The 12,796-nt window shown below is 43.2% G+C and overlaps 1 protein-coding gene across 1 annotated transcript in view; it reads left to right on the top strand.

The window, feature by feature from the left end:
• The window catches only part of tmem132e (transmembrane protein 132E), a 380,209-nt gene that overhangs the window by 254,972 nt on the left and 112,441 nt on the right, over positions 1-12,796 (top strand). Inside the window, exon 2 of the mRNA XM_073478862.1 lies at positions 8,700-9,669. Within this exon, the coding sequence (XP_073334963.1) occupies positions 8,700-9,669 (970 nt within the window). The remainder of the gene's footprint in view (positions 1-8,699; positions 9,670-12,796) is intronic.

Here is a 12,796-nt window from a genome sequence, read left to right on the forward strand (position 1 = left end):
GATTGAGAGAAATGAACGTTTATTATATCAACACATCATTCATCTTTTACATTTTTAAAGTCGAGGTTGACTGAAAACCATGTGAGAAATAACTGCTGCGAAGCCTCGAATCATTAGTCAGAAGTTTCAGTGTTTGCACGTCTTAGTTCATGGACAGATGTTGACTTCAGCTCTGCACAGCCAACACTGACTCTCATGATCAAAACAAAGACGGAGCAGGAACGACAGAGACAGAGGAAGGGTGCGTGACGATGTTTTGTATCCCTTCAAAGACGTCTTAAAACATGTTTCATCCTTAAACCTTCAATACTTCCATCCTCTGCTCAGCTCCTGACTAATTGGTTGGTAAATATTCGATGTCAAACAGTTGCTTTGGTATCGGTTCAGCTCATCAGGAGGAGTCACGGAAGTAAGCGATGGATTGTTAGCTGCTCTTTAATCAGGAGCACACGTTATATCATCCTCAGCGAGAGCCTCCGCTGGACCAGATAAGACCAACTGATGATATAAATTATGGATGATTTTATGAGAGCATATAAAGGATCAATGATGAAATGTTCCGTTTCCCACTGATAGTGTCACGCTGGTTATATATTCTCCCTTTTTAATCTGCAAATTATGCCTCATTAAAGCTGCACCAGGATTTTAATGTGGAAATCCTCCGCTCTTATCAGCCGAATTACAACGTGAGACTTAAACAGAGAAAACATTCTTCTTCCACTAATTGAGACTCTGTAGCTTCACTGAATTACCTCCCTGTGTCAGACGTGTCTCGGCCACAGGAAGCTATCGATTGGAAATTGAGGGCGAGTTTTGAACCGTCTCTTAAACCCCACGCGGGCTCAGCGGTCTCAGATCATCAACCAATCACTTCCTTTGTTATCCTCTTGTATGGAGCATCACAGAGTCCCTGAAGAGCTCCAGAGCTGCTAGAAATTTAGAAAAGTCTTTTCTACACTGTTAATTTCAGTGCTTCTAGAAAACATACCAACAGAATCTACTTATGGACACACATGGTCATCTACAGATACAGTACTCTGCAGCAGGAAGCAAAGGATTAAATGCCAATACCTTGTAAAGGTCAAGCAGTGTTGTGTATGGATATGGGAGAGAATATTAATCAGGGATTTGTTTTAAAAATCAAGGTGACTGAGAGGATTAGTAGGTGAAGAACAGATAACATTTATGAATTCTACTGATTAAATATAGGGTGTTTTTATACATAAATAGATTGAAGATAAAATCATTAGATTTGTCTTTAATATTGCGTAAATGTATAAAGCACTGAATGTTGATTAATCTATAAATGTCTAATCTAGGATGTGCTCTGTGTTGAGGTGGAGGAGGCTTTAAAACCAGATCTTAAAATGTGACTGGATTGTTGAAACGTTGGCGTAAACAGTGTGAAACCTCGGGACATTTTGCAGCCATGTTTGTGGAGTGTTTTAAGACAAGACGTGATCTTTTCCAACACTAAACCTGACCAGAGCATAAACACAGAGTTGTCACAACATAACATAAAAATGAGAAGTTTCAACATATCCATGATTTGCAGAGACATTTATACGTAAACTGAGAAGAACAATTCAGTTAAACATAACCAACAGATTATCTGGCTGATGTTTTTCTCAACCATAAATGTGATTTAATAAAAACGTGATGAGAACAACAAACACGCATCTACACTGTGAACGCTGCTGCTGGACGTTTCAATGATGTGGCCACCATAGAGCCCGACAGACACACACTCCTCCCTTTTATCTGCTTCTGCTTCATTACGACGTCAGTTGTGCGTCTGTGATTACTGACGAGCTCGTGCAGCTCTCTGATCTGTTCGGTCTGATGGAAATGTGTCAGACGTGTGTGCTCGCTTCAGGGAACATATCATCTATCAAAATTATGACAAAGAGCCTGTAGAATGACTGATTTAATCTAAATCACCAAAGTGATCTGATTGCATGCAAACACATGGACTGGACCAACCTTCCCCAGTGATTATGCATATACGTGATGAACTATAAAGCTGTGTTTGAGATAATCCAGCTGAGGCCCGTTTGTAAAGGTAATCCAGGTCCCACTGAGATGGAAATAGACATTCCTCAGAGAGGGGCAAAAGTAGGACTCCACCAGTGTTTCAAGTGCTAATACAGCCTTCATCCTCAGGCTAACACGTCTTTTCATCTGCACTTTGTGTTGCATTTATAGCTAATTGAATGATAATGTGAACCATTTTAGATTGTGGGTCTTTATTTGCATACGGGCCTCAGCAAAAGTGGAATCTGAATTAAGAACGTTAAAATTAAAAGTCGACAAGAAAAAGTGCACTTACTGTGTTTGTTAAGAGTAATCTCACACTTTACTGCAGTGTGATCACTAAGTATTTTGTTGAGAGACTTGAGAGGTATTGTTTCACCGGTCCAGATGTAATAGCAGTGTAGCGATGCTCAGAGCAGAGTAAAAGAAGGGAGGGAGTGAAGGGTCAGATGGAGATCGATAGGGAAACCCTCGGCGCTGGAACATTAGTGATGCTGTAAGGATGCTCCATCTCTCTCTAAACCCTCTCAACAATTTTTCCTGACCTTTTACTTGAAGAGACATTTATGCACTCCTCTTTCTCAAGATCAAATGTCTGCCCTCTTCGTGACATCCTCTCTATATATTTCCCCTTGACTTGGCAGCCGGCTTTTATGTTTGACAGCTTTTGTATGGGCAGCAGGAGATACAGTTAAGTATTTCATTTGACTATAGAACCAGGATTTTTCTCCTCGGCGTGCTGAAGGCCTTGAGATTAAAGAGCAGCATCACAGACGTTTCCAGATCCTTTTAGATTTGAATGTGTAGAATATGAAGGGTACCTGGTGGAGTGACAAAGACTGGATTGTTTGGGTTCAGAGTGTCTGGCTGCATGACTCTGACATACATTATCTCAGGAACATACAGTTTACTTACCAGATATTTTCCTCAACGCAGTCGCCACAGTAAATTATGGCTATGTACAATTCTGCAAACCACAGATATGTTGAAACATTTCTTCAGATTCAATTTTCAGTTTTATGTTGAAACATCACGGTGTTTATGTTCCTGGTTACCAAACATTAGTTTGGTCTTCAAATACTGTCTCCGTCTGTAAATGACATTATTAATGACATAATATTTATTCTCACATGTAAAAATAATCATTTATTCACACATGCAACATTTTTGTAAAGGAAATGTGTTTGAAACATGATGTTCCTGCAGTAAATCTATTCTGTAACATGGAGCATTCCAGCAGAGACACCTGAGCTGTTGTGCCTGAAGGTCACCTGACGGCTGCTCCGGTGTCTCCTGATCCTTTTTAAATGCAATGAAACTGTTCAGTGACAAAACATTCACTGAACAGCATCAAACACGAGCGATCTCAGGCCCTTCCTCTGAACCCCGAGGCCTCGCGGCGTCATCTGAGAAGCTGATTACAGCGTACGATGCATCAGGGTGCTCTTGTCTCGTCTCTGCCTAACAACATCAGTGGGTAGGTGGGTTTGAAGAGAAGTACGGACACAGATGGGCTTCCAGTGTGAAACCCTATCGCCTTCCTCTTCCACTTGATGTCCTATTAGACCTCGGGCCAAATTGAATTGAATTCTCTTCCTGTTGTGCTCCCATTACGTGAAACATCTGCTCTGTGTGTGTGCGTGTGTGTGTGTGTGTGTGTGTGTATGTGTGTGTGTGTGTGTGTGGCAGGGAAATGAGTGTGTGTGTGTGTGTGTGTGTGTGTGTGTGTGTGTGTGTGTGTGTGTGTGTGTGTGTGTGTGTGGCAGGGGAGTGAGTGGGCGTCTAGTCTAAGGGCACTTTGTATTCATCAGATTACTTTGTCTGATGTCAATTAATGAGAGTATCGGCCACTTTGAGGCGGAGGCCCTGCTTTTCTACTTCTACTGTTCTGCCAATAACAGTCTGCAAAGAAAGACGCTTTACAGAAGAAAGAAACAAACGATCCCGACCACAATACTGCTGATTTACTCCAGTGGAGAATTTAATCATCAGTCCACTTATTGGAGGTTTTTGTGTGTGTGTTGTAGAACTAGTTTAACTTTGAAGTACATCCCCAACAAGCTTTTCTTCTCAGGCGCTGATGTAGGAAAGCATTCGTGCAACAAATTTGTCCTCATTCTCACAAAAAGCAAAAGGTTCGAATTTATAAAACTTGAGTTTAACTTGTGCTGAAACTTAATTCAGTGGTTCTGAACACAGATTAGCTCTATGCTAACGGGGCGTTTGCAGTTAAACAATTTGGTAAACCACGCATAAGTTAAAACTGTTTGTGTCATATCGCGTTCACATTACATGGACATAAGCTGATTTCATGTCTCAGATGACAGCGTGTCAACATTTGTAAGCTTGAAACCACCAGATGTTTTTAACAAGACGTGGGGTGTTTCCCAGCTGTGTTAGTGGCGACACAATGTTAGGATATGTTTTTGAAGTGACGTTGGGACAATTTGTTTTTTTAATGAGATGTTAGGACATTTCTCTGGCCTGACAACTAGCAAGACAGCCGCCAAACCAGAGACCAACGGAGTCGATGTTTGCCAGCTTCAAAATGGTGAATTTTTTACGTGACATCGAGACAATTTGCAGCTAAAAACCTGCTGTTTTTATTTATTGTATTTGGGATGTCCAGTCATCAGGACAATGTTTAAACACGTTATTACATGTGTACAATAATGTTACATGTGAATTGGACATTTTCAAAAGTGATTGGCTTTTTTAAAATATGAATGTGAATTCCCACATGTGAAATTTACATTTTCACATGTGAATGACATCATAGACTAAATGATGTTTATATCTCCCTGACCTTTGCAGTGTAAAAGGATTCTGTTAGGAGGATTTTCATCATATTTCAATAAGTAGAAACAGTACTTTGTATCAAACCAGGATAATTGTACAAAAAGTATAAATGAAGCAAGTCTCCTTTTAAATTTGACTTGTTTTTGTGTATTAACCAATTTCCTCTGGTAATTGATTCACACTGGCAAAATGAGACTCCTTATTCTGCGCCCTGTTTGAGTCAATCCAATGGAGAGACTATCTTGCACATCGCTGATGATACGAACAGTCACACATTGTGTTGTTATTGGCCTGCACACTCTCAGATAATGTCAGCAAGCTGTTAAGAGTCACAGTTTTACCTTAAGTTCCCTGATGTGTCCCCGCAGCCTCCCGGTGTTTAACCGAACAGATGCAGGAGAGAGAAGCAGCCAACAGGACTGAGTCAGAGGCAAACTACTTTAAAAACTAAATTACCATTAAAAAACAGCAGCAAGCTGGAAACCATTTTGTTTTGGGCTGTTTGGCCGGCAGCAGGTGCTTGTGGAACACATGGAGACGAGGTCCTTTTGCTCAAAGACACCTCGACAGTAGTTTTTGGAGGCAGGAGAGTCGTTACACATTCAGGTTTTAAAAGAACCAGCAGGTCTGAGATTCAAGGTTTCTCTGAGCTGCAGGCCACAGCTGCCTCGAGACACAGAGACATCGACAGAGCTCTGTTCAAATATCTACTCACCTGTTAACCACAGCAGTGAAATCATATAGAGCTTTAAAGGGCCAATATGTAAGAGCTTTAAAAATGTAATTCAACTATTAACAGAATGTGAGAAAAAGCTGTTTTGATGTCATGACACACACTATGTGCTGTGTTAGATAACTACTGAAGTTAGCATGCTAACCAGCTAGCCTGGTGCTCTGAGCTCCCAGTCCAGACTGCTAGACGCACGGCTTATTGAGCTAACTAGCTAACAGCTACAGTTAGCAGTTATTCTGGTGATATGCTGCCCCCTGTTTGTTTGGAGTGTGAATTAGACAGATGGCACCTTTAAACAGTTCAGGGCGGAGAAGGCTTTATCTCAAAAAGCTATAAACTGATCGATGTACGAGTTGTAAAGTCAGAGTCAGAACAGTGTGTAACTAAAGTGGCCTGTGAAGACGGACTAGTGAGCAGATGAGTCTCCGTGTTCGCTGTGAGGACGTTTAATGTCCCCGACAGCCTCTGTAGTCTCATTTAGACACTTGTTAGCAACCGCTAACCGTTTTTAACACATGAAGAGCTTTATAATTAAACTGTGGACATTTAATGATGAGTTTATGTTGGAGAACAAAACGTGTAAATATGTCCAGCCTGTGGTGACCACACACCTTATTTCACATGTTTAACTGAAGACACATTCAACAGACTGACAGACTTTGAGACGAGGGGACCGGAGGAGTTACAATGCAAACTGATTTCTGTGTTTTTACGACTGCAGACTGAATCACTCTACTGGCTGCTGCCCGTCACAGACTAGCTTTCTATCAGCCGTTTCATGGGGACTTTAAATTTTAGGCTCATATCTTATCAAAGTATAAGAATGCAACATTGAAATGCGAGGCACAAAAATGCAGGACTGTCATGTACAAATCAACATTAACAATGTGACATCAACTAGCTGGTTAGCTCCATTCCATCAAGAATCAGGACCTAGACATGAACACGCACTAAGGGCTAACTGCTAGGGACAGGGGGTGTATTGGTATTAGGCCTTGGTATGTATCCACACACGATACATATTCTGTCCTTCCTGAGGCTGAGGTTGTCGGTACAGTCACATGACTGCTAAAATATACAGTAACGGTGGGAGCTTTGAACGGTGGCTGTGTTTGGACCCAGGAGAGTGAAGCAGATGGCGCTCTGGTGGTGGAGCCCTGAAGGAAGTTTGTGGATTGCTGTGAATGTTTGTCGCTTTTAATGTTGATCAAGGCGAGAGCAGCACACACACACACACACACACACACACACACACACACACACACACACATTCCTGTGAGGTAGAGAGCTTCTGGTCGATACACACCAGACAGCCTCTAAGTAGCTCCTCTCATCATTATAGTTCCTGCAGCCTTCTCTATGGCTACGACTGCTCATTTGTAAGTGCGGGATGTTTCCCCGGCTGTGGCTTCATCTTTTGTTGCCCCCACTGTTTGCCATTCAGTTTATGGGGCCCACACACACACACACACACACACACACGGATCCCTCTCTCCTTTATTATGGGAATTCCAGGCACATGTGAGCGAAGCAGGGAGGCAGTCCAGATTCCCCTCCCCCCTCCGGCTGGTATCCCCTCATTCTCATGGATTTCTCATGGGGCTAAAGCAGACGAAACGGGGGAGGAGGAGGGGGAGGGAAAGCAGGAGGAGGAGGAGGAGGAGAAGGGAAGGAGAGCTAGGCTAATTCATCAATAATCTTTACCTAATCCCTCCCTCTCTCCTTCTCCTTCTCACTCTCCAACTCTCTCTCTGCCTGGAGGCATTCAAGCAATACATCCATCCCCCGCCCCACCTCTCTCACACACACAAACACACACACACACACACACACAGCCCTTATACACACACATAAGAGTCTGCCTGAACACGTCCAGAGGGAGAGGATGAATCGAGCTGAAGAGTGTTATTTCTTTCGCCTCCGTGTGTGTGCCGGTGTGTGTGGTGTGAGTCGAGTCCTCTGAGGACTGTGTGTCTCAGCTCTGACCGGGAGCTCAAATGGTGATTATAGACTAGAGACTAGGTGTGGCAAGATGGGGCGGCGTCAGAGGCTTTGTCTATAGTTCCCGTACAGCCCACCAACCGGGAGGAGGCTCTGCCTGTCTATCAGAGTGTGTCCTGGAGCCATGCTCAGTCTGGGAATGAAAGAGCTGCAGCGTGGGGCTGAACCACTCTGAAACCAGGACCTCAGCCACGGGGAATTAGACAAGCACAAGTTCAAGAAGCTCGGTGGACCCTTTGTAGCCAGCAACGAGAGCGTGGTCGCGGAGCGAAAAACTGCCGGAGCTGTTGCTGTTTTCTTCTTTCGCCCTCATTTATTCTTCTTTTGCAACTCATGACAGAGATTTTCTAAAGAGAAACCAAAAAGGGAGGCAAACTTCTGTGGAGTACCCGCTGAGCAACACAAGCTTTTGAAGAGGCTTTCCTTTCAAAGAGATCCTCTTGATTTTTTCAGTTTTAAAGGATGCGATTTCAATGATAAAACCATTTGGAATATGGGACTTTTAATCTCTGATTTGGACCATGGGGACAGGAAACTCTGTTTTTGTGCTCAGCTCTGGGTAATTCTGATAAGTATGTCACATTTATTCTGTTTGTTCTGTGATGATTGTGCCCTACTTTGATTTCACTGTAGGTGTTAAAGCAGTGTTGATTTGTTTTTCTCAACAAGTGCAGACTCGTACAATGAGAACAATGTAAACGCTGTTCAAACACCAGCTTCTTGTTTTGTTCTTTACCTTCACGTCCCCCGTGAGTTTGTACCTCTGTCCATTTTAAAGAGTTGTGTTTGTTCCAGTTGTACTTGTTGAATAGTCGAACACTGATTGAACGTGTTGCTGCGTCTCACATAGAGCTCACGTGCCGTGCACATCGACGATGTTTGATTGGATAGCCTGTGCTCTGGATGCTTGACACGTATCGACCAGTTATCATCTGATTAGTGTGTGTTGACCTTCTACCCTTTCCCTCTCCACGGCTGACTGAGTAAAGCAGACCTCTGTGACTTCCTGCTCATTGCTCACTGACTCATCATCTTTGTGTCTCTTTCTTGCTCACAAATTATAACTCTGGTTTCATTTACTCTTAACTCTAAACAGTATTTAACCTCTCTGCTCTCCTTCTTCTCTTCGCAGCTCTTGCAGGTAAAATCTCTCCCACCAGCTCAGATGCCCTCCTCAGCTCCTCAGCTATGACAGCCAGTCCTTCACCACCTAATGTCTACCTTCCCGCCAACTTCAAAATGTCCAACGCACAGCTGGCGTTCTTTCTGCGGGAGGCTCAGATCACAGGACAAACGGTTGGCGGCAGCAATCGGGGAAGCAGCAGCGGTCCCAGCTCGGGACACCCGCTGCAGCGCTCTGAGAGTTTTGTGGTTTTCCAAACAAAAGACCTCCCTGCCATCAACATAAGCTTCGGGCCCTTTGCCCGGGACCAGGCCCTGTCCAAGGAGCTGCTGCAGCCAACTAGTCCTCTGGAAATCCCCGGCCAGCTCACAGTCAACTGGAAGGTGCGGGCCTTCATTGTCCAGGCGCGGGTCTTCTCCAACAACCCCACAGTCCAGGTGTTTTTCTACATCGCCGGCCGCGACTGGGATGACTTCAAGGCTCAGGACAAGCTGCCCTGCGTCCGTCTGCACGCCTTCAGGGACGTCCGTGAAATTAAAACCTCCTGTCGCATGAAAGGCAACCTGGCGCAGTGTTTGGCTCAACTGGAGCTGCCTCCGTCCTGGTTTAACACCAACGTTGCCCCACTGGGTCGCAGGAAAGGCTCCAGTGACGGGCTCCTGGACGGGCTGACCAGTGAGACCCTCCAGGCTGAGCTCTACTACACCCTCCACGGGCCTAATGGGGAAGGGGAGTGCAGCGAGGGCTCAGGTCACAGGGGTGGTGGTGCTTCCAGGGGAGAACCTCTGTCACAGCACCCCCTGCTGCGCATCGGCAGCATCAGCCTGTACCAGGCCAGTCAGGAGCAGCTGCTGGTGGACAAACAGTTGGACAAGAACATGTTCCTCAGGCTGCCGGAGAAGCCTCTGAAGCCTGGAGAGACGCTCACAATCTTCCTGTACCTGATGCCCAACTCCACTGTGGAGCAGTTCACCCTCAAGTAAGTCTCCTCTAACATGTATACTGATGAGATGCACCGCAGGCCTCCAGATTCTTCCTGTTTGTCTGTGTTTACATTCACACATGGAGACAAGTATGATCAAGCTGTTTACATGCACTGCAGAACGCATGTTGTGGATTTCATACAATCATGTACACAAGAATTATTGATGAATAGATTATTCGCTTCAGCCAGCATTATACATTTCCCTCCTGTCATAAACTGCAGTCTTTTCTCCCTTTTTAATTATGTTTGCATGTAATCGTCTGCAATTTGTCCAAGTTTCAGGCTTAAGGCAGTAAGTCTGCATGTAAACAAAGCTGTGCGGTGTGAGTGCTGCATCTTGTCGAGTCCCTGGTGGATGGGTTTATATGAAGTATAGGATTTACACATCCAAATGGCCCTCCAGTACAGGGACAATTATCACTGATGTCTGCAAAGCTACATAATTAGATAAAGGTTTTACATAACATTAGAATTAATGGTAGCAGTTTATGGCAGCATGAGATCATGGGGTGCATGTATTCCAGTCCATGATATATTCTCCGTCTTGGGATTTCCTGTTGCAGTTACATTTATGTTCGTTTTAGGTCTAAAAAGCCAAACGAGCATGTAATCACATATTTCATCCTTCTCATTAATTCCTCCTCCACTGAGCTCAGTGATGTGCCAGCACTAATTAAATTCAGGTGAGATAAAGAGGAGACGACAGGGTTAAAATGCAGCCGCGCTGCACGCTTCACCTTCTGAAGTGGTGGCTTAACATCCACAGACTCCGTCTTTCTGTCAGGACAGGATCGTATGAATAATTTGCAGTGAACTGCTGCTCCAAGCAGTTTGTGTTTAAGCAGTTTGTATTGAAAAGCCTGGCTGCAGTGCACTGTGGTGTGTCACACAGTGTTACTGTGGAGGAGAAGGAACTGAATCCACAGTGTGGGCGACGATATTGTCATCGATTATCTTTATTTTCCACACATGTAGCAGATGTCTATCACGCTGCATGTTCACACGACGTATGATGAAATATCTCACAGGCCAGTTGAAAGACTCATTACTGCAGACAGTCTCATAACTCTGCATTCTATATCATAAAGGAAGATTAAACATTATTAACTGGCATTTAAGTGTATTAAAGTGACTTCTGTAGAGGTGGAATAAAAGATGACTGACTGTAAATAAATGCAGTTTGTTCTCATATTACCGATCCATTCAAAATGTCTTATTTCATTAACATATGAAACTACAATAACAGAACTTGATCCCTGTGTTTTAGGTTTATCATCAGTCTAGTTGAGGTTGAACCAGGCATGATTAATGAATTAATATAATGTATATATTCACATTGTACATGTTGTACTGGTTACATAGATCTGTATGATGATCATCAGGGTTTTGATGAAGTAAATGTTGGCTGCACAATGTGATGGCTGTGGAATAATGATTTATTACAGTTGGTTTCCTATCAGCCTCAGCTTCAGGCTGGATTTATGGTACAGTGTGATCTGCTTCATGTCTCCTTTATAGATGAAATAGATGAATGAGTGAACCCTTTTAAATGATTTTATACGTTGTTGTTTCAGATCATATTAATTATATCCGTTTAAAGTACTCATCACGTCTGCTGGAGTTCTCCTGCCTCTGGTTTGTGGGCAGTTTGACACCGTTTTAGTTCAGTTTGCTAGCTGTTGTATCGTCCTCACTCCTTCCACCACACAGCCATCTTTACCATCTCTGAACAGCAGCTTTTAAAATGTTCCATATTTTCTGTGAGCATCAGTAATCATTTTTATATTCTCTGACATTAGGATCGTCTCAGAAGGACCATAATGGCTGTGCCAGTAAATAATATTTTCCAGCATTAAGTTGTGTGTTGACCCCACAGCCTGTGGAAGCAGAGCCGAGGGAGCATGAGGCTCCGCTCGGCTCTCTGCTCTCTGCACTCCTTCCCTCTCCTCGGTTGTCAACACAGTATTCAGGGTGAGAGAATAAATGATTATTTGCACTTGACAAAGCTTGAGGAAACAAAGTTTTTCCCTGCTCGTAGGCATGAATGCAGTGGGGAGAAGAGAAACGCTGACTGACTAACTGAGGAACAATGATGAAACACACTGTAAATATGATGGTTGAACCCTTAATAGAGTCTCTAACAGATCTAAATTTAGGGTTTTTAATTAAGCCTCGATAACTCATTAAGCTCCAACAATAAAACCAACATCATCTCTCCCTGCAGGACGCATTATTAATAGAGATTTGATTTCATTTTAAAGGGAGGAGCTCTAAAGGTTATGACCCAAACAAATCAATCAATCAAACTCAGTCATAATAAACTTTGATTTGTTTTGCACTTTGACACAGTTGATTGACATGAACTCTCCTGATAGAGCATGTTAGCATGTTACACTTTTTCAGTCCACATTTTAAATAGTGTTTAAGCGATTATTCTTCCCAGGCCACTGATCAAACATTAACAACAACCTCTTTGCTGCTTCTTGATGCATTTATGAATTCAGATATTATTGTATCTTCGCATTAGATCGAAAACACAACTCAGTAAATGTTGCCAATGTATGTTTCTGCAAACCACAGATATGTTGAAAGTTACGTTTCTTTAGGTTCAGTTTTCAGTTTAACGTTGTGACAACGCTGTGCTAATGCTCTGGTTAGGTTTAGGCACAAAGACCGCTAGTTAGTGTTAGAAAACATCATGGTTGGAAAATGTTCTGCAGTCTTGTGAAAAATCTCCTTCTTTTGGCTACAAATCATCACAATGAGTCGGCTAAAATATCCAGTTCTGTTGCCACAAACACAGTTGGAAAATGTTCTCATTAAAAGTATCGAGTGGTTTCATGCTTACGACTGATGGAACAGTGTCTCTGGCTTGGCAGCCGCCTTGCTCGCTATCATGCCTGGAAAATGTCCCAAAAACTTTTAAAAAATAAAAAATTATTAGCTGTATATTCTTTCACAGCTTGTGAAAAATATCTGGTTTTGTCGCCACAAACATAGCTGGAAAACGTCCTGACTTCTCTTCAAAAATATCCAGTGGTTTCGGCTTGCAGATGTTGAAACACCGTCTTGAACAGCGGTCTCTGGCAAAGAGCATGAAATGAGCGGCAAAACAGACGGA

The sequence above is a fragment of the Pagrus major genome, chromosome 13 (genome assembly GCF_040436345.1).
Source record: "Pagrus major chromosome 13, Pma_NU_1.0".
Lineage (NCBI taxonomy): Eukaryota > Metazoa > Chordata > Actinopteri > Spariformes > Sparidae > Pagrus > Pagrus major.